General features: G+C 53.5%; 1 protein-coding gene across 1 annotated transcript in view; it reads left to right on the top strand.

The window, feature by feature from the left end:
- Positions 1 to 10,967: 10,967 nt before the first annotated feature.
- dchs1b (dachsous cadherin-related 1b) overlaps positions 10,968 to 21,863 on the top strand; it is a 25,556-nt gene continuing 14,660 nt past the window's right edge. Inside the window, 4 exon segments of the mRNA XM_067228612.1 lie at positions 10,968 to 11,801; positions 12,085 to 12,282; positions 12,770 to 13,543; positions 13,726 to 13,754. Of these exon segments, the coding sequence (XP_067084713.1) occupies positions 10,968 to 11,801; positions 12,085 to 12,282; positions 12,770 to 13,543; positions 13,726 to 13,754 (1,835 nt within the window).

The following is a 21,863-nucleotide window of genomic DNA, read 5'->3' as shown; positions in this document are numbered from 1 at the left end:
CGTGATTGGGAACTTGCCTCTTGGCAGTGGGTCTTTCTTTTCCTGGAGGAAGCTCCTAAGTTCTTAATCCACCCTGGCGCTGACCACTGCTTCCCCAGCCAGGGCTCCTCCTGAGCGGGCCAGGCCTGCCACTCAGACCCCTGTGTGTGGAAGGGATCTCTGGAGCTCTGGGCCTCTCCTCAGTTGTGTGTAACTGTCAGCAGTTAGGCCAAGTACAGCCCTCTACACAGGTCTCAAATAGACATTGTTTGTAAATGGATGGACGGATGGGTGACAGATGTATGGTAGATGAACAGACATACAAACAGTCAGATCGACAGACGGCCAGACAAGCAGATGGACGAACACAGACAAACAGACAGTTAGCCAACCAGACAGCCGGACAGATCTTCAGACCGATAACCAAGCAGACAGGCTTGTCCAAAAAACCAGCCAGGAAGACGGAGCCAGCCAGCCAGCCTGCCAGCCTGCCAGCCTGCCAGCCAGACAGCCAGCCAGCCGGAGGAGCCAGCCAGCCAGACAGCCAGATACGGAAGGAGGAGCAGTGCGTCTGCTGTGTTGGGCTGTGCTGCCTGGGCTCTGCCGGAGCGCCGGGCCTTTCATGTGTTTTTAATGATGTAACCGAGAGGATCAGAGTGGCGGTGGCCTCGAAACAGGCCCCCGGCGAGGCTGGAGCTGCTACGAGGCCAGAGGGAGGCCGGCTCTGGTGCTGCTACGCTCTTACGCAAGCTGAGAGAACAGGGGAGAGACTCTGTGTGTGTGTGTGAGAGAGAGACACACACACACGAAGCAGGAACAGGACGAGAGGGAGTCGGCAGGTGTATATGAATGTGTTTGCCTCAGATTATACGAGATGAACATGAAGACGTATTGCGTGCTCCTGCAACCCGATGCGCCGCTTTTTCATGTTCGTTAAGTATCGATTACTGGCTTATCGATTAGTTGACTCAGATCTGCTTATTCAGGTTTCAGAGTCTCATTCATCACACGTGTCCTCAGTGATCTCATTTCCTGTCGATTCATTAACCATACAAGACAAATCAATGCCGGTGGATTTGTGCTTTCCGATTGGGGTACTACACGCAGGAACAGAGTCAGCCATCATTGTTCTAACTAGGGCACCGGATAGCAAAACATTCCACTGGTCAACAGCTGCTCTCCACAATAACCAGGGAGTCACCGGGATGAATCATTTAATAACAAAGTATTTTCATCTGAGAGACAGAGAGTGACAGAAAGTGACAGAGAGAGAGACGGAGAGAGAGATAGAGAGAGAGACAGAGACAGAGAGAGAGAGACAGAGAGACAAAGAGAGACAGAGAGCTAAATCATTTGCGAAAGGGATGGCAAAAAATAAATAGAGAACATTCAGAAGAGATATGAGCGAGTCCAAAATGAGATCATTTCCAGGGTCGTGTCCTGTCCTGGCCAGGACCTGGACGTGGAAACCGTCAGCCCTCTGAGACATCCGCTTTTGTATCATCTTGATGGACTTACAGCTGAGGTCCAACTTTCTCACAGAGAAATAGATGCTTGAATGGATCCCTCAGGAAGACGCAGGCATCCTTTCGGTTATTAAGATTGCCTTATTGAATTTGAAACTGGGAAACTCCTCCACTGAAGAACCCTGAGTCTCCTCGATCAATATTTATGTCATGTCTCAACAAAAACATGACCCGAGGTCACTGGCGGTGACTTTGTGAACCTCTGTCCAAGTGTTGGGGTGAATTTGAAGGGTAGTGTGTGCGTGCGTGTGTTTGTGTGTTTAACGTGATTAGGAGGAAGGATCCTCTCCTTCCTCCCAGGCTGTTTTCGGCTGTTCGTCCACTGTTTTGTCTTTCCCCTCTTCCTCTGTCAGCGTACTAATAAGTACTAGGATTCCTCTGTGTCGTTATGCGATACTGACCCGTCAAGTGTGTGCGTAGCCACTACAAGGCCATCTGGACATTTGAGTGTGTGAATGGCCGTGTGTGTGTGTGTGTGTGCGTACAACTTGGAAGGAAACCCAACACTGATGCCATTTTCCCTCCTTCAACTTCAATCACACGAGTTCAATCGCCGCATGTTGCCCCCCCCCCCCCCCCCCCCCCCGGAGGGAAGACGATGAAATCGATGTCCTCCTTCGGCGAGATGGAAAACGGCTTCAGTTTTTGGGGGAAACATCTCAAAGCAGACCGGGGATGGTGTTATGGGTGGGGAGGCCGGACCTCGGTGGTCTCGGCTGGGGTTATTTGTCACAGTCTTTGCCGTGGAGGCTGATGGTGTTTGACAGAGGGTCCTGTCCCGGTGTCTCTGTGGCCCCTCTAAGGATATTAACCAGGGCTGTTATGGGCTGGAGGCGACGACGGACACACGATGGCAGCTGCTGCTATTCTACCTTACGGACTGTCGCTTCCCCCTCGCTCTCTCTCTCTCTGTCTCTCTCTCTCTCTCTCTCTCTCTCTCTCTCTCTCTCTCTCTCTCTCTCTCTCTCTCTCTCTCTCTCTCTCTCTCTCTCTCTCCTCTCTCTCTCTCTCTCTCTCTCTCTCTCTCTCTCTCTCTCTCTCTCTCTCTCTCTCTCTCTCTCTCTCTCTCTCTCTCTCTCTCTCTCTATCTATCTATTTATCTCTGTTTCTGGCCCAGACCGCGAACCTTTCATCAGAACCTTAAATTCTCCCTCTCGCTCTGTGTCTGATAGGAATGCACAGACACACACGCACATATGGTACCTGTTGTGTGTGTGTATAGGTTGGGGGGCGGGGGCTGGGGGGGGAGGGGGGTCAGAGAGTGACCCCGGTCTATGTTTTCTCTGGCTCTGTCACCGGTTGTACAGTTGGACGCACGGCCCCTTGTGTGTCTGTGTGTGTGTGTTTGTGTCTGTGTGTGTGTGTGTTATTCCTGTTTCCTTACTCACGTCAAGTTTATGACTGTGTTTCTGCCTTTGTCACTGTTACGATTTCTCGAGAAACCTCATACCCTGTTAACCTCTCTCTCCCCTTCTCATGTTCCACCTCTCTCTCTCCTCTCTCTCCCTCTCTCCCTTCCTCTCTCTCCATGTCCCAGTCTGGCAGTAAAAACCAGGATGCGAGGTAACAGGGGAATGTATTTGCACGCGTGTGTGTGTTTGTGTGTGTGTATTTGTGTGTGTGTGTCCGGAAGCGGGGTGCCCGTGTGACCCCTCTGGTGATGTCATTAAGGGGTGAGACCGAGGAATATCCGGCCCTAGTTCACCTGATGCTGCTGAGCTAGCCTGGCACGCCACTTACCTCGCTGGGGGGACTTGGGGGGGCCCGGGGAAATGGGGGCCAGGGTTACTGGGGGGGTCAGATGGCTGAGCGGTTAGGGAATCGTGCTATTAATCAGAAGGTTGCCGGTTCGATTCCCAGCCGTGAAAAATGACGTTGTGTCCTTGGGCAAGGCACTTCACCCTACTTGCCTCGGGGGGAATGTCCCTGTACTTACTGTAAGTCGCTCTGGATAAGAGCGTCTGCTAAATGATTAAATGTAAATGGAGCAGCCTGGGCCAGAGCTCTGGCCCAGGCTGGGACCTGCCTTACTGAGAGCTGTGGTGTGAGGGACTGGCCTGTGGTGTGAGGGACTGGGCTGTGGTGTGAGGGACTGGTCTGTGGTGTGAGGGACTGGCCTGTGGTGTGAGGGACTGGCCTGTGGTGTGAGGGACTGGCCTGTGGTGTGAGGGACTGGCCTGTGGTGTGAGGGACTGGCCTGTGGTGTGAGGGACTGGGCTGTGGTGTGAGGGACTGGCCTGTGGTGTGAGGGACTGGCCTGTGGTGTGAGGGACTGGGCTAGTCCCTCACAGAGCGCTCTCCAAATCCAAATCTACACAATGGGTTTGAACCGTGGGTTAGCTTTCCCTCGGCTTCATCTCTGGCTGAAATCCAGAGCCCTGAGCCCAGCTGTAGTAGTAGTCTCTCGACCCCCTCAGTCCTTGTCCTAGCCCTGCTAAACCCCAGTTCAAACCGCTTGCAGGTCTGAACCCTATGGCGCACGGTGAGCTCACTGCTTGTTTTTCTTACGTTTTCTGTAGGAAACCTTCCATAAATACCCTCCAGAGCATCATTTCATGGGCCCGAATTAAAAACAGAAGGAGCTCTATATTGTTGATGTAGAATCGAGGGCGATTCCAATGTATTTCCAAACCCCGGAGCCTGTTCGGAGGCTACACAGAGAGCCAACGTGTTGCTGTGACCCGGTTGACCCTGTAAAACACACGTTTTGGGGGTGAACTACTGGAAAACGACACCGCCCAGGTGCTCTGGGTTAGTAAAGACAACAAATAGTATGTCGGTACTTGTTAGATGCCCTCTTTACAGGAAGTTACCTGTAAAAAGGACTTCTAACCACCAAATTTTGATTATGATTGGTGGATTTCTGCAACTCCAGTAATCCCGCGCACGTATAACCTCTACCTGGAACTTGTCGTCGGGGAAAGTAATCACCAGCGAACGCCAGGCCGAAACCATTGGCCTTTCCCAGTCATGATTTATTCACAATCTTCCATTTCAACCTATCGCGCGGCTTTGTTCAGAAAGCTCCACCAATCCCCATCCGTCTCCCAAGTCTTGTGCCCTGGGTTGGAGGCAGTAGGATCAGGACGGGTGTGACACAGTCTCAACTGAACTGGCCGTTGCATTCGCTGCATGAATATTGATTGCGTCTTGGTGCTGAGAGCATGTATATTTCAGTAGACATGACGCAGTCGTCTGTCACTGTCTGGCTGCCTGTGTTGTTCAGAAGGAACACCCTTACCCAAACTAGCTTTGTGCAGTCACACACACACACACACACACACACACACTAGCATTAGGCAGGATTAGGGTCAGCTCCATGCTAATTCAACCCAAAGAAGGTGGTATGTTGGGGATCCCCTCATGAATGCAAAGTCTGACCTTTGTTTTCAGTATGGATTGTGTGGCTCATGAAGGGAATGCCTGTTCATCCCGTTAATTAACCCTGGATTTGTAGCCCGGGCTGTGTGTGTGTGTGTGTGTGTGTGCGCGGGTTTCTGTGCGTTACCTTTCACCCATCTATAAACTCCATCACTCAGCAAGACCCGTCTGTCACCCTCACCTCTCACTTAACAGCCTCCAACACACACACACACACACACACACACACACACACACACACACACACACACACACACACTCAAGCACAGCGTTGCTGACAGCTGGGAATAAGAAGGCTGTGGCTATATCCAGAGATCCGGGAGTTGGGGTACACAAGAGACTGCAGGGGTCAGTCATACCCCTTAAACACACACACACACGCACACACACGCACGCTAAACACTATGAAAACCGAGATGGAAAGCATTCCTCCGTCTCCTGCCCCCCTCCCCAGCCAACCTACTACACAGCCACAACCTTCCTCCCCCACGGTAAGCCTTTTCTACTACCAGTGTAGTCTACCCCTTCACACACACACACGCACACACACACACACACAGCCTGACCCGTACACTTCCCCTCAGCAATGCTAGAATTCTAGAACGACTGCTGGTCTGGAGGCGAAACCTGAGCCTATGTTGAGGTGACTGCAGATTGCCATAAAACACCCAGGCGGAAATATGTTATATATTTATTCTTTTCTTTTTTTGTTCCTTTTTCTTTTAAAGCTGTTCTCACTCAAGTGGAACTACCCCCACTGAGAGTCCAGCTGTTGTGCTGATTGGACAAACTTCATCCCTATGATGCATTCCTGAAATGATGTGCTCAAATCAAATCAGATCCCATTTTTCTTATTTGGATGGCCTTTTCTTCACATGCGATAGCGTACGGGGCTTTACTGATGGCAAGACATGTCAACACCCAATACCAGATCTAAACCTTCAGAGAAGACAAGGAAAAAGGAAGAGACTCTCTCAGGGGAGAGAGGATTGATTATTTCTCCCTCGTAGACGATTGTTGTAGGTACATCTGACAGGGGGTCAGATGGCTGAGCGGTTAGGGAATCGGGCTATTGATCAGAAGGTTGCTGGTTTGATTCCCGGACGTGCAAATGACGTTGCGTCCTTGGGCAAGGCACTTCATCCTACTTGCCTCGGGGGGAATGTCCCTGTACTTACTGTAAGTCGCTCTGGATAAGAGCGTCTGCTAAATGACGGAATGTACTTGGTGCCCATTATAGACTAATTCCTATAGGTTCAACTCCCCTTTAACGCACCAATCACGATCGAGGGACTGCCTCAAAAGCTTGTGTGAGATTTCACTTTAGGACAGGACAGTGTTCTGCGGATAGAGGTGATTCAAGCCGAACTTGGATCCCGGCAATTGTTGCTTGTTTTGATCTTGGAAGAAGGAGTGAAGACTCGTATCTGACTTTAGCCTCGATGTTTAGAACAACATCTCGGTTACCCCCCCTCTCTCCCACCGGCCACCCCTACCCCCACCCCCCCCCCCCCATTCCACCCCCCGAAGCCGCTGTCAATCACCGGCCCTGCCTCGGTGTTTGTTCTGGGTGACAGCGAGACAGTCGGGGCTGGGAGGCTAACCCCTCACCGCACCGCCCCGCCCCTCCCCCCTGCCCCGACACACAAACCCGGCAGACGGCTCCCGCATGCCTTTTAATAATCGGTTTCATCTAAGAATAGGGAGACGGGGGAGATGTATAGAACGGCCATTCAGCTCCGCGCTTCGTGACTGTGGGTCCTGTTTAACTTGGCTACGGTTGGCCATGGCGTGCCCGACTAGATCTGCTACAGCCATTAGAGGGGATGCAGGCAAGGAGGAGGAGGGGAATAGGGGGAAGGAGGAGAAACAGATTGGGGGGGTGATGGAGAAAAAAAAGTTGTGTATTTTCTGCCTGGCACCTGTAGGGGGTGCTGTTCTTATATCCACTCACCCACACACACACACACATCCGCAGAGTGATTTAAATCATTCGACACCTAGTTAGTGTGTCAAATCTACACTCTCTTCTAGTTCTATGGGATTCGTGTGTGTTTGTGTGTCTTTGCGGGTGTGCGAATGTGCTGTATGGCAGCTGGTGGTAGCAGTGGCTCCATTCTGGTTGTATGGTCTAGCAAAGTGCACATGTGTGTCTGAGTGAGTGTGTGTGTGTGTGTGTGTGTGTGTAGCGCGGGCTGTGAGTGGTGGCAGATCGAGAAGGAGCCTGCAGTGGCGGAGAGGCAGAGAGGCAGAGAGGCAGAGAGGCCCATGTGTTTGAGGCTTTTGGGGGCTTGCGTCCAGCAGAGGCAGATTACGGGGGTGTCGTGCCAGAAAGTGTGTGGCTTAGACTGCATGGAGCCCTCCTGGTCTCTGCGCCGCCTGTCAGTGTGGTCGCGCAGAGATGATGTCACTGCCACACAGTACGTTTCGGAGACACACAGGCACTAACGTACGCACGCGTACAGACACAACCCCCCCTCACACACACACACACCCTGGCCACTAGGGGGCGTACTGCAAAGAATTCAGCCGTTTCCTCTACCCGGTTCCCCCGTGAAACGGGACAGCTTCCCAGACGTGGAGGCCGTCCTCCCTCCTTCCCTGGTTGGGCGCTTGGTAAATGGCGTTCGCCGGGCCTTACCTGTGCATCGACCCTGACCTCCGGATAATCCCCCCCCCCCCACCCCCCCTGGCCCATCCCCTCCCTGGGTGCTCAGGGATCTGTAGGAGCAGTGTGTTTGGGGTCGGGGTGAGGGGAGGGTGGGGGGGGGGGGGGGTGAGTGGGGTCCAAACACTTGTTTGGATCTGGTCCCCCATCGCTTCTCTCTCGCGGCCGTCTCTCCCTCCAACACAGCCGCCTCTCTCTGTGGACGTCTGGGCCTTACTGCCAAAGGCCGTTTTTATTGTCTAATCACCCCCACCCATCTGAAATACGGCTTCTCTGTTTTCCCTCTCCGTCTCTTTCTCTCCCTCTTTTTCTGTCTCTCTTTCCTTTTTTCATCTCCCTCTATTTTTCTCGCTTTAGCTCTCTCTCTCTCTCTCTCTCTCTCTCTCTCTCTCTCTCTCTCTCTCTCTCTCTCTGTCTGTCTCTCTCTCTCTCTCTTTTTTTCTTCCTCTCCTCTCACACTGTCTTTGGCGGTGTAGCGGCCGGTGATTCATCTCAGGGCAGGCAGACGGAGGTCTCCAAAAGCCAGACTCCAATCCTCAGTTTGCTCCCCTTGGCCGTGCGTGGCCCAACAGAAGGAGAACTTCCCCTCCCCTCATCTCAGATTCCCCCCCCCCCCCCCCCCCCCACCACCCCCCCCCCCACCCCAACCCCTTATTTTCCGAAAGGGAAAGATTCTCTACTTGACCTCTTCCCACTCTCCTGACACGCACACGCACGCACACAGGCGGTCGCGTGCCTGCGTTTACAAATGTACGTTTCAGCTTGTGCTTCCCCTGTGTGTGTGTGTGTGTTGTTGGAGTAGTCCATGACCCTGTTTGGTCATGCTGGCCAGATGTAGAGGCCAAAGACCCCTAAAAGAAGCACCCCCACCCCTGTCACCCCCCCCCCCCCCCAGCCCCCATCCCAGTGGAGCCATAGACTTCATTAATGTCCACCCTCAGAGAGAACACCTGCTGGAGGGTGGGGTGTTCAGCTTCTGAAGGGCAGTGAAGGTGGAGGGGTCGGGGGAGCGGGGGGGGGGGGGTGGGTGGGGAAGGGGGGTGTGATAGGAGGGCAAGAGGGAGTACGGAGAGGGTGGTGGGAGGAGAGTGGTGAGGTGAACTTGGGGGGGGGGTGGGGATGTAGGATAGGGGGGCTAGGAGGAGTTTGGGTTGAGGGGCATGGGGTGTAAGATAAGGGGGCTAGGAGGAGTTTGGGTTGAGGGGCGTGGGGGGGGGGTGTAAGATAGGGGGGCTAGGAGGAGTTTGGGTTGAGGGGCGTGGGGGGGGGTGTAAGATAGGGGGGCTAGGAGGAGTTTGGGTTGAGGGGCGTGGGGGGGGTGTAAGATAGGGGGGCTAGGAGGAGTTTGGGTTGAGGGGCGTGGGGGGGGGTGTAAGATAGGGGGGCTAGGAGGAGTTTGGGTTGAGGGGTGTGGGGGGGGGGTGTAAGATAGGGGGGCTAGGAGGAGTTTGGGTTGAGGGGTGTGGGGGGGGGGTGCGTGGGGGTAGGGGGGGGGGTAAATGCTTTGTTACACCCACAGTCAGCCTTGTAACCTATCATTACCCACCAGCACTGCTGTGGAACACAACGATTGTGTACTGGAGTTCTGGCAAACCTATATTTCACATGCCAGAATACTGCCTTTCTTTTGCTGTGGTCGTGGTTCTGTCTGCGTCAGTGCGCGCGCGCGCGTGTGTGTGCGCGCATGCGTGTGTGTGTACCTCTGTGAGGCTTCTGTGCATGCGTGTCGGTGCAAGTGCACGTGTGTATGTGTAAGCCTCATTTAGGGTTCTATATGTGTGTGTGTCCATCTGTAAGGGTTCTCCCTGTGTGTGTGTGTGTGGGGGCTGGAGGACATTCCTGGTGTCAACGCTGCAGAGCCGACAAGCACTGGGGGAGAGCGAGGCCGAGTGTGTGTGGGACAGGCCAGACAGAACCTCCCCCCTGCCCTGTCTCCTGTCCCCTAGTGTCCCCCTAGTTTCCCCATGGGCCTTCCCGTGGACGGAAACATCCTGGCTTTGATTTTTTTTTACGGAGACCTACAATCACATTGTCATGTCTGCACCGTCTGCACGGCTGAGTCAGCGCTTTTGGAGGAGTGGATGTGGAAGAGCACAAAGGAACCCCGAGATCATCGATACCGTTCCCCTTTGTTTGTGTTATAGATGAATAATATTTAGCCTGGACAGCTGTCCCATGCTGTGAACTGTTCTTAACGAAGCCATAAACCCAATTTAGTCTCATAAATACTCCGATTTGATCGTAAACAAATTATGGGCCTGTTGGTTAGATTTAATAAATATTTGTCGTGATCATAAACAGGAAAGTGGTCAAAGTGTTTTGGAGTCCGCCGTCAGGAATGCTTACAGGAAAGTAATGTGTGTCTTTGTGTGTGTGTGTGTGCATATTATCTTTTTGTGAGCATTGCACAGCCTGTTATCTGCATGGAAGTGTAACCCAGCATACATTGGTTAACTCCTTTTTCAGTTTGAAAACCGACTTCCATGTCACCAGAGCGCTAGCTTCTCAGTGGTTTGGCAGGCTAAGCAGCCCTCTCAAGATGGTGATGCGTACTGACACAAAACAAATGCACACACACACAATTCATTTAAACTCTAATAGATCCTGTTTGAGTGTGTTTTGGCGCATCGCTGTGTGTGTGTGTGTGTGTGTAACCGGGGGGCGGTGATGGGGCTCAGCCGTGAGTAGTGGTGTGTGTGTGAGGAGGCTGCTGTGTTTGTGTGTGTGTGTGTGTGTGTGTGTGTGTGCATGGCTGAGAGTGTGAGGAAACATGTGCTTCGGGCTTACAATATTTTCTGATGCTTACACTCCCCACTGAGACCCAGATGCAGCCGAAAAAGTCGACTTTCCCATGCATTCCAACTGTGTGTGTGTGTGTGATCTGCCATGAGAGGTGTAAGAGAATTTTCAATTACAGAGCAGTGTGGAGTTGAATTTTAACAGCCTCCTTAATGCAGATGTTTACTGCCGGCATCTAAACCCCTTCTCGAATGTTATCCGCTAAGTCAACTATTAATCTAAATAAACTGACAATCATCCTCTTAGTCATATTATTGCTTGTGTATGCTTGCAGTGTTCATTGGACGCCAAAAAACGAATTTCATCTGGGATGTTGTTTTTGGTCTCACACACATGAAATGGTTTACTTTTAAACTTTCCCAGCTGCTACTTTCTATCCTCACTAAAGGACCCTAATTGGCAAAAGTCTTAATAACCTTTCAGTACCTCACATTTATATACAAACGTATCAAATTGTCAAGCATTTTCCCCCTTTCATCTGGGGCAGTACGTGCTGTTTCAGTCCTTCTCCGCCTTGGGCTGGAAAGCTTGTCCCGTTCTTCAAAGGATGCGAGGCAGACTTCCCCCTGAGCTGACATCGTTCTCTTGTCCCGCAGGTGTAGGCGGAGCCAACCATGAGGACAACAAGCGAAGGTTCTGGGTCCGGGGCTGGACCCGGTGGACTGAGGGTGTATTGGGGCATACGGCGCCGGCGGTTCCTCCTGCTGGCGTTCGCGATCCTGGAGCTGATTCTGAGCCAGTCCCCTTCGGCGCTGGGCGCGCTGGAACTCCAACTGGACGAGGAGCAGCCGGAAGGCACCATCGTGGGCGACATCAGCGCAGGGCTCCCGCCCGACGTCACCGCCAGCCTCTACTTCATCTCGGACCACGAGGGCACGGGCGTGGGCAGCGACCTCCACATCGACGACACCACGGGCATCATCACCACGGCGCGGCGCCTCGACCGCGAGGAGCGCGACCACTACAGCTTCATCGCCGTCACCATGACCGGCGTCACCGTGGAGGTGTCCATCACGGTCAACGACATCAACGACCACGCGCCCACCTTCCCCAGAGCCGAGGCGCCGCTGAAGATCCCTGAGCAGACGGTGGTGGGCACCCGCTTCTCCCTGGACCCCGCCACGGACGCCGACGAGGACCAGCTGACCACCCAGGGCTACGTGATCCGCGACGGGAACGTGGGCCAGGCCTTCAGGCTGGAGACCAAGAGGGCGGCCAACAAGGTCCTGTACCTGGACCTGGTGGTCAACGCCATCCTGGACAGGGAGAAGCGCTCGTCCTACAGCCTGCTTCTGGAGGCGTTCGACGGGGGCTCGCCCAAGAGAACCGGGGCCATGACCCTGGAGGTGTCGGTGACGGACATCAACGATCACGCGCCGGTCTTCAACCAGAGCCGATACCACGCCATCATCTCCGAGAGCCTCCCTCAGGGGAGCAACATCCTCCAGGTACTGGACGCCTCTTGCCTTTCCCGCTCCTGAATTCCTTCCATCAGGAGCAAAATCTATGACATGTAACCGATTCATAACATAACACTTATTATCATATATAAGATGTGGTCATGTTTTAGAGTTTTATCCTTTGATCAAAAGCGAAAACATTGAAGGTTCGAATTCTTTACCACACGGCAGGTCTGCCCATGAGCCTGATCCATCGGGGAAAGGTCGGAGAACAGGAAGTGATCACCATAACCCATGTTTTCTCCCCGCTCTCCTACTTCCTGTCCGGCAGGTGTTTGCGTCGGACGCGGACGAGGGGGACAACGGCCTGGTTCTGTACGAGATCAACCGGCGGCAGAGTGACCCGGACCGCTACTTCGTCATGGATACCAAGTCTGGCGTGATCACGCTGAACCGGCCGTTAGACTTTGAGCTGAAGAGGGTGCATGAGCTGGTGGTACAGGCCAGGGACAATGCCAGCCAACCAGAGGTGAGCATGCCCCCCTGTAGGAGCACTTGGCACAGCCCAAAATACCGTAATACACCTAATACTGTATCTCAATATGACAGGATCGTAATCATTTATACGCTCTGTATAAAGACTAACTGCAACACGTTAGATCCAAGTGACATATACATGTATGTATTTACAGTACATATGTATGTACTTACAGATATGTACAATACCAGTCAAAAGTTTGGTCCAAACTTTTGACTTGTTCTGTACACATCCCCCAAAAAATATATAGATAAGGGAAAATATAATTATCACATCATAAGGGAAATTATTATAAAGGAAGATATCATTTAGATATTAGATTTATGTAACTTAGATATTTTGGATTATTGATTCTACTCAAAAAATGTATTGCTCAATGTGCATTGGTCAGACGGCTATGTTGAAGAAAAAGCGATGATGTTTTGAAGGTTTTGCCGAGTTGTAACAGCCAGTTATGCTGTTCCTCCCCCCCCGTCAGGTCACCAACGCCTTCGTGACCATCCACGTCCGCGACTACAACGACAACCAGCCCACCATGACCATCATCTTCCTCAGCGAGGACGGCTCGCCGCGCATCTCCGAGGGCGCCCAGCCGGGCCAGTACGTGGCCCGGATCTCCGTCACCGACCCGGACTACGGCGAGTACGCCAACGTCAACGTCTCCCTGGAGGGTGGCGACGGGAAATTCGCCCTCACCACCAAGGACAGCATCATCTACCTGATTTACGTGGACCAGGAGCTGGACCGCGAGGAACGCGACTCGTACGAGCTCCGGGTGATGGCCACTGACTCAGGCACGCCCCCGCTGAGGGCCGAGTCGTCCTTCACCATCCAGGTGATGGATGTGAATGACAACCCGCCCCTGTTCGACCAGCAGGCCTATCGACAGACTATCCCTGAGGTGGTGTATCCGGGCTCGTTCGTGCTCCAGGTCACCGCCAGGGACAAGGACCAGGGCCCCAACGGCGACGTGCGCTACAGCCTCCTCAAAGACAAGAGCGGCCACGCCGACTGGTTCGCCATCGACCCCGCGACGGGGATCATCACCACGGCGACCGCGCTGGATTACGAGTCGGAGCCGGCGCCGAGCGTGACGGTGGTCGCCACGGACGGCGGGCGGCCCCCGCTGTCGTCGACGGCAAGGGTGGACGTGGTGCTGCAGGACGTGAACGACAACGCGCCCGTGTTCTCCGGAAGCTTCTACAACGTGTCGGTCAAAGAGAACACGCCGGCAGGGACCTGCTTCCTCGAGGTAGGGACTGTCTGTCTGTCTCTCTGTCTCTCTCTGTCTGTCTCTCTCTCTCTCTCTCTCTCTCTCTCTCTCTCTCTCTGTCTCTCTCTCTCTCTCTCTCTGTCTCTCTCTCTCTCTCTCTCGTTCTTCATCTTTGTTTTTCACTCTGCGTTTCCACAGTCACGTTCCCTCTCGTGAGACAGGAGGCCGAAACCACTCTGAAACTGAGAACGTGAGATCTCTCTCTCTTTCTCTCTGTCTCTCTCCCTCTCTCTCTCCCTCTCTCTCTCTCTCATCTGGTCCGCCTACCTCCTGGCCTCTCTCTCTTTCATCCATCCCCGCTCTAACTCCCCCCGCCCCCCCCCCCCCCTCCTCACCGACACCCTCGTCCTAAGCTCTCGTCCGACAACTCCGCCAGCGCTGCCGCTGATTTATAGAGCCCCGTAAACGAGCGTGGAAACTTGCTCTCGTGAACATAGTGAAGCACTGTCTCTTCCGAGACCCCGCTGAATCCACAAAGGGAGGTGCGCGCCGAGGTGCTGACATACCTCGACGTGATTCGTAAAACGCAGAAAGCAGCACGCCCTGGAATGTGCTCCTTTCGAAAGGGAGAGGGGTCGGCGTGGCGATGGTGGTGGGATTTATCAAGGGATTTATCAAGATAGGAGGGAGGAAAGGAGCGAGAAAGTCGAGAGGGATGGAGATAGAAGTTGCCTGCATTCCTCGGGGGGCTACTGTACGGGGATTTACTCGCCGCGAGGCTGGCGTGTCCTCTTCCTCACCTCCGAGGGTTTCCGTGGTAACCGGGTCGGCGGCGTACAGTAGGGTGATCCCCCCTCAGTCCTGGGAATCGTCTTTTTTTTTCACGGTAGATTGAACCCTCCGCTTTCATCTCCGGTAGGGCAGTGCTCATGTATGAAGGGATTCTCTCGTGGGAAGAGAGAGAGAGAGACACGGAGATAGAGAGATACTGGAGACCGGCTTTCTTGTCCTCCTCATTGGAGGGGGTCTGGGCTAGCAGAGGTGTTCTGGCGGCGACCACGCACCGTTTACGCTAACTGTTTTCCCAGCTTGTTTTACCCCCGTCTTCCCCCTAAAGAGGGAGAGCGGGAGAGAGGGGGCAGAAAACGACCTGTTTTCTCTCCCCCCCCCCCCCCCCCCCCCCCCGTCTCTTTTTATAGAATGTGGTATGCCGGCCTTCAAAGTGCTGCCGTTTACCGGCTTCGGGGATCAACCTGCCGTTCAGCTGAAGTAGGTTTAGAAAAATACCGGGATCCCACATTGTTGGCGGTTCATTTAGCGTACTGTTTGGAGAGCGTATGCTGCCGGCTCTCCACAGAGTCATAGGGCATATGGACATCGCCCCTGAGGGAAAGAGAGGAGAGGAGGAAGGAAGGGAGGAAGCGGAGGGGGGAGATACGCGAAAGGAGAGAGCGTCGAAAGAAGATGAAAGAGGAGGAGAAGGGGTAAGGAAGGATCCCAGTCTCGGTTCGGATCCCACCGAGATCAAAACCCCCGGGGCTGAGTCGAGTCACATGCTTCTCGTCAGGGGCCGTTTCGTTACATATTTTTGTCAGCAAACAAAAGAACGACCCCCCCTCCCCCCCAGCCCCCTCCCTCACGCCCCCCCCCCCCCTCCCCTCATCCCCACACCCCATAAAACATATGTAGTCGGTTCAATTGTTGCCTAATCAGCTGTTGGCCGTTTTCCCAAGCTCTGGGATCGCATCCCCGGGTCTCCCACAGGGGGGGCCCTCAGCGCAAGCCAAGCCCCCGCGGGTAGCGGTCCCATCCGATATGCCAGAATCCGACAACGAGGAAAGGCTTCGATCATTCCGGCACGTTCTACTCAGGCCCCCCGCCGGGGGCTGGAGCCAAGAAAGAGAGAGAACGAAAGGAAAGGAAAGAATTCTCAGAGGATGCCGTCATTCGGACTCGGTCCTCTCTCGGGCCGATTGGAATGTGCGGCTCGAATTATATCAGTTTGCACATGTTGTTGGGACCCAGGGAAGGGTGTAGCTCACCGGTAGCTCGGCAACAAGTCTGGAGGTCGCAGGTTAAAGTCCCTCCTTTGTACGTCGCTTTCGACAACAGCGTCTGCCGGAGGACGTTATTATTATTACAACTGCTCTGTCTCTGCTAGAGGACTCTTGGCCAATAGCCGGATATCTGGATGGCCTTTGTTTATCCCCGCTCCTTTCTAAGACATGGAATAACAAACGTGCCTTCAGCCTCTCTAATTTCCTGCTGTGGAGGCCCAAACACCTTGTGACAATAGCAGTGTATCAGAACCGAGGTGGAGGGTGGACCCGTTTACGTCGCTTCGGGGCGGCTGTTGCCACCGACGACCCCACAGTGCGAGGTCCTATCACGTCAGCGCTGACGGGCGGAGGAAAAAGACACGTTGTTTCCCCCGAAAGCCAGACCAGACACGAGACTACACAAGCTGTTTCAATTCAAAACCTACCCTCGTTTACCGCGGAGCCGAGGAGTGTTTCGAGGAGTGTTTCGAGGAGTGTTTCGAGGAGTGTTTCGAGGAGTGTTTCGGACGGGTAGTCCGACCAAGGGGTGCGAATGAATCAGAAACCGACCTCGATTTGAGCGCTGTGGGTGTTTGTGTACGTGCGTGCTGGCGTGTGTGCGTGTGTGAGTGGCCGACAGGAAAGCGTGGGAGGACGAGGCGGAGAGGAGAGGTGACAGAGAGCACAGAGGGTTCCTCCAGCCGTCCTGGGGATGCGAGGCGCTCTCTCACAGTGATAGCCCGCGTGTGAAGCGGGCTTATCAACGGCGGCCGCAGGGTCCACAGGTGTTTACTTAGCCGAAAGCACAAAGGCCGTATTTATTTCTCGGTTTCCTTTCCCTTCCTTTGACTCCCCCCCCCCCCCCCCCCTTTCCCACACACACACCACACACACATGTGTGTGGTCCCCCCCCCCCCTCACCCCACTTGCTTCCTCTGAGTATTTCCCAGACAAACCACTGCAGGTGTGTGTGATCAGACACGTATACAGTGTGTGACAGACAGACGCCAGACAGGCAGACAAATCCCACACACTTGCACACACACTTGCACACACACCCTCACACGCACTCGCTCGCTCTCTCTCTCTCTCTCTCTCTCTCTCTCTCTCTCTCTCTCTCTCTCTCTCTCTCTTTCTCACACACACACACACACACACACACACATAAACCTGTGATTCCCGTCAGGGCCTTTTGATTCATTCCAGTCACGTCCCTCTGAAACGGCTTTTTCGGGGTCACGTCCATCAAAATAAGAACTATGCGTTTGAGCGATCGCTAATGTCGTTGACGGGCCCGCCTCGTGTGAACCGGACCGCAGATTCCCAGAGCTTTTTATCCTCTCCGTCCCTCGGCCAAGCAGTAGTCTTCTTCCTGCTCCGGTCGTGTCTTGGCGACCGTACGCCGTATCAGAGAACGCTCTCCCGCTCCTCCCGCCCCTGGCAGCAGCCCTCGGTGACAGCCGACGAGCTTTCTCCCAGGGCACGGCTCCAACGCAGCAACCCATCCGCCTGAAGGTCATAAATTGTGTGAACGTGTTTGACAGCTTATCCCTGTCGTCCGTGCAAACGCTGTTTCGTGTTTCTGAAGAGCTTCCTCTCTATGGTGTATGGATCGGCATTGCGGCATTTTTACTCGCCCGGAAAGTGTGTGTGGGTGTGTGTTTTACCCGAGTGTGTGTGTGTTTGACCACGGCATGGGAAGTGTGTGTGCGTTTGTGTGTTACCCTAGCCGACGGTTCTCTTCCAGCAGGTCCTGCCTCTCCCCTGTGATGTTCAGCATGTGTTTTCCTGGTCAGGCCTGTTAAGTAGCCCTCAATCATTCAGACAGACAGACACGCAGATGGACTCAGCTGGGGAGAGAGAGAGAGAGAGAGAGAGACAGACAGCAAGAAAGAGATGGAGGAAGAGCGAACGGCAAGAAAAGTAATGCAGAAAGAGTGAAAACGAGAGAGAGAGAGAGACAGACAGACAGAGAGAGAGAGACAAAGAGACATGGAAATGTGTTGGAAGCCACGCTGTAGAAAATAGCTGGGAGAAAAGTTGGGGAAAATGGAGAGAAGAAACACAGACTGTAATACGAGGGAGGATGAGAGGAGCGATGGGAGAGACGCACGTGCGCGCGTGCGTGCGTGCGTGTGTGCGTGCGAGACAGGAAGAGACTGGGAAAGGAATTAGACCAGAGGCAGGCTTCTTTTAACAGGTGCACGTTTGAGCGTTTTGACTTCCCACAAAGACCACTAACGTAAACACTCTAGCTCAGCCCTGTCAGAGCAATCACCCTCTCAACACGTGAAGGCAGATTGCCCCTGAACCCATACGGAAATACTAATCCAATTTAACACTGCAACACGCTCACAAAACCACATACACACACACACACGCACACACACACACACACAATCAATGAATCCACGGTGCCAGAGACATATGGGCAAAGGGGGAAGCTGTTGGGCAGTGACTTCCTGTTCCTGTAACCGTGGGCCCCTGTCTCCTGCTGGTGTCACGCTAAATCCCATCCCCCGAGGAAACCAGAGCCAGCCCGCAGGTTCCAGTTCCAGCAATCCAACATTTACACAGTCAGTCCATTTTATGAAGACGGAAAAACGTGGAGAGAAATTCCTTATCCGCCCTCTTTCCTCTCATTATCTTGTCTTCCACGGTGACAGCAGTGTGATTAAAAGCCGTTGCTTAGGCCCTGGCTGTTTTTATTCGCCTGTCACTCAGTTTAATCGGGCTAGTTTGGATTAATCTCTTTAATCTGGCCAATTTAATGGCTTTCTCTTCATTGAGAGAGGCAGGTTGCAGTCATCAATGTGACCACAACCCTATTCAGCTGCCATGTCTAATGGTGGAACACTGAAGGCAAACGGCTGGGTTTGCACACACACACACACGCACACACACACACACATACACACAGGCACACACACACACGCACGCACACACACACGCACACACACACACACATCGGGCCCCTCCTTCCAACATACCCTCCCACATGCGTTAAATTGACACCAAAGAAAATCAAAATGGGAGGATTATTAACTAAGCCTAACAGCTGGCACCCCCTCTCTGTGTTCCTCAACACACACACACACACACACACACACACACACACACACACACACACACACACACACACACACACACACACCATCGTTGGCACATTTAGGTTCTCAGGTCTCAACTGCTGACGCTGTTGACATGGTGTGTGTGTGTGTGTGTGCGACAGGGGATCAGAGCACAACGCCTGCTATGTGAGCGATCTCCTAAAACAGCCATCAGCTCTCTTCACACATATATCACCTGCTTGGCATCGGATACCAGCCAGAGGACCCACGCCATGCTGTAGACTGAGACGTAATACTCAGAATAGATGGGAATCCCAAATTACCTCCACAAGGTCCATCATGTATTACGGTAGAAATGTCAAAAAGATTCTCTCGATACAATAGCTGCCTTTGAATTGCCTGGGGATGCTGTACGTGTCATTCTGTAGGGAATTTGAGGGATGGCCAAAAAAAGGAAATGTTCAACAACACACTTCTTCTGAGGTGGGTAATCTCCTTGCTCTTTTGCCCCGAGTCTGAGGTATCCACATCGCTGAGTCTGGGCATCTGCTGGGCCGTTTTAAACCTATCAGAGCGCCTACTCATGTGTGATCTGATTGGATGATGCTCTGAGGAGAGGGTGGCGGCACGCCTCATTAGGCCCCATACTCACTACCATATGGTAGATAGGACTACACCTCCCTGTCTCTCTCTCTTTCACTCTCTCTTTCTTTCATTCCCCCCCCTCTCTCTCTTATTCTTTCTCTCTCTATGCCTTTGTTCTCTCCCTCTTTTTCTAGCCCCCCCCCCTCCCTCTCGTTCGTTCCCCTCTATCTTTCCTCTCTTTCTCCCTCCCTCTCTTCCTTTGGATCTCTAATGAACCGCGACGAACCTGCGTCTCACGTCTATGACCTCATGCCGTCGAGTCTCCGGTCGCGGGGGGAGAGCAAGGACGGGCGGGCGGGAGGGAAAGGAGAGGGGTCGGGCGAGAGAGCCTCTCGGTACCACAGGAAACCGTGCTCTAGTGCTATCACACTGCAGGCTACACATGGTCCTCTCTCTCTTTACCTCTCTCTCTCTCTCTCTTTACCTCTCTCTCTTTACCTCTCTCTTTACCTCTCTCTCTTTACCTCTCTCTCTTTACCTCTCTCTCTTTACCTCTCTCTCTCTCTCTCTCTCTCTCTCTCTCTCTCCCTCTCTCTCTCTCTCGCCCTTTGTTGCCCCGGTCTGTGTTATTCTTCCCGACTTATCTGTCCTCCAGACCTCCTGTGTGTCTCTCCAGCCTCCGCTCCCCTCCTGCTCCCTGTCTCATCCCTTATCAATACCCCTCCACGGGGGCTGGGTGGAGAGAGGGACAAAACACACACACACACACACGTGTACGTTCACAAGTACATGCCCTCACACACACACACACCCACACCCACCCACACACACATCTCAGATTAGCAGCAGGTGACTGCGGGGCCTGGTTTGTTCATTAGGTCCCACTAATCTAATAACGCCGGGACGTGGAGGTCGCTCGCTCCAGACGAGGGCGCTTCCTGTGTTCCTGTGGGGTGTGTTTGTTTAAGGTCCGCCCGCACGGTTGGGGACAGCAGGTGGCCGGTGCATCAGGGGTGGAGGGGATTTGGAGGTGCGTGTTTCCCAGCGTATCGTGTTCGGTTGATATCGAGGGGAGTTTGTGCATGTGAGATGCGGGGAGGGGGTTACGGCGGGTTCAGGCCGACGGGGCGTTCAGACTCGCAGCTGAGGAGTCGGAACCTTCTCCCCCGTTCTTAAGATCCAGGACGGGGTGTGTGTGTTTGTGGGCATTTCCGAGTGTGTGTGTGTGTGAGCGCTTGAGCGTCTTGTGTTTCCATGTACGTGTGCGCGCGTGTTGGTGTTTGTGTGTGTCTGATCAGTCTTTGGGCTGACCTAGCTCCCCCCACTGTTATGTCTGTGTCCTCTCTCTCCTTCCCCTCCCTCTCTCTCTCTCTCTCTCTCTCTCTCTCTCTCTCTCTCTCTCTCTCTCTCTCTCTCTCTCTCTCTCCTTCCCCTCCCTCTCGCTCTCTCTCTCTCTCTCTCTCTCTCTCCCTCCCTCGTCTATCTCCTTCCTCTGTTTTCCTCCGAGGGGTCAAAGACAGTGCTGCTGGACGTGTTTGTGTTCTTTAATGAATCACTCTTTAAATCATATCACTCGAGCGGAAAAAAGGGAGGGAGTGAGAGAGGGAGAGGGGGGAAGAGAGAGAGAGGGAGGGAGAGGGAGGGAGGTGATGGAGAGATAGAGAGGGGAGAGAAAGCGAGCGAGAGAGCAGGGGAGAGGGAGGGAGGCGATGGAGAGATAGAGAGGGGAGAGAAAGCGAGCGAGAGAGCAGGGGAGAGGGAGGGAGGCGATGGAGAGATAGAGAGGGGAGAGAAAGCGAGCGAGAGAGCAGGAGAGAGGAAGGGAGGTGATGGAGAGATAGGGCCAGAGCAAGAGAGAGGGAGAGACAGGGAAAGAGATATTGCAGGCCAGCTTTGAGCCCAGTGTAATATTAGCCCTGATCCCCCCCCTGCCAAAGACAGCGGCGAGTCCATAATACTGGCCTCCTCCAGCCTGCTCGGATCCGGCTCTGTATCGCTTTGTAACCCAGTATTCATTTCCTCTGTACCAGGTCCACGCTGCAGCTCAAAACAGCCTCACCGCTCAACCCCGGGCCCGCAGCCTGGCTCTTTCCACACCTCAGGCTGTTCAGGAGAGCCTTCAGCAAACACTCGCTCCGCGAACAGGCTGGGAGAGGTTACGGCGAAAAACACCAGAGGGTTCTTTCCACTTTTCATGCGGTGGAATCTTTTATTAGAAAATCTCTTTTCTGCTTCCCACCTGCCCACACAAACCTCTGCTAGGTAGTGGGGAAATAATGTTTGGGGCCAAACTATTTTTGTGCGCTAGATTTCTTCTGTTTGTATATAAAACGAAAGAGAGTTATGGTGAGAGGCGGGTGCCAGAGTCGTTGTCCGTGACAACGTGTAGGGAGGCTCTCTTTCCCTCCTTCTTTCTCTCTTACCCCGTCTCTTTCTCTCTCTCTCTCTCTCTTCATCTTTGTTTTCCACTCTGCGTTTCCACAGTCACGTTCCCTCCCGTGAGACGGGAGGCCAAAACCACTCTGAAACTGAGAACGTGAGAGGTCAGGAGAGAGAGGAGTATTAGAGAGGGAAGAAGAAAGGAGTGAGAGAGAGAGAGAGAGAGAGAGAGAGAGAGAGAGAGAGAGAGAGAGAGGACTAGAATGACTCCTAACATGCTCTCAT

Source organism: Osmerus mordax, chromosome 25 (genome assembly GCF_038355195.1).
Source record: "Osmerus mordax isolate fOsmMor3 chromosome 25, fOsmMor3.pri, whole genome shotgun sequence".
In the NCBI taxonomy this organism is placed as follows: Eukaryota; Metazoa; Chordata; class Actinopteri; order Osmeriformes; family Osmeridae; genus Osmerus; species Osmerus mordax.
This window is presented reverse-complemented; position numbering and strand designations above follow the sequence as displayed.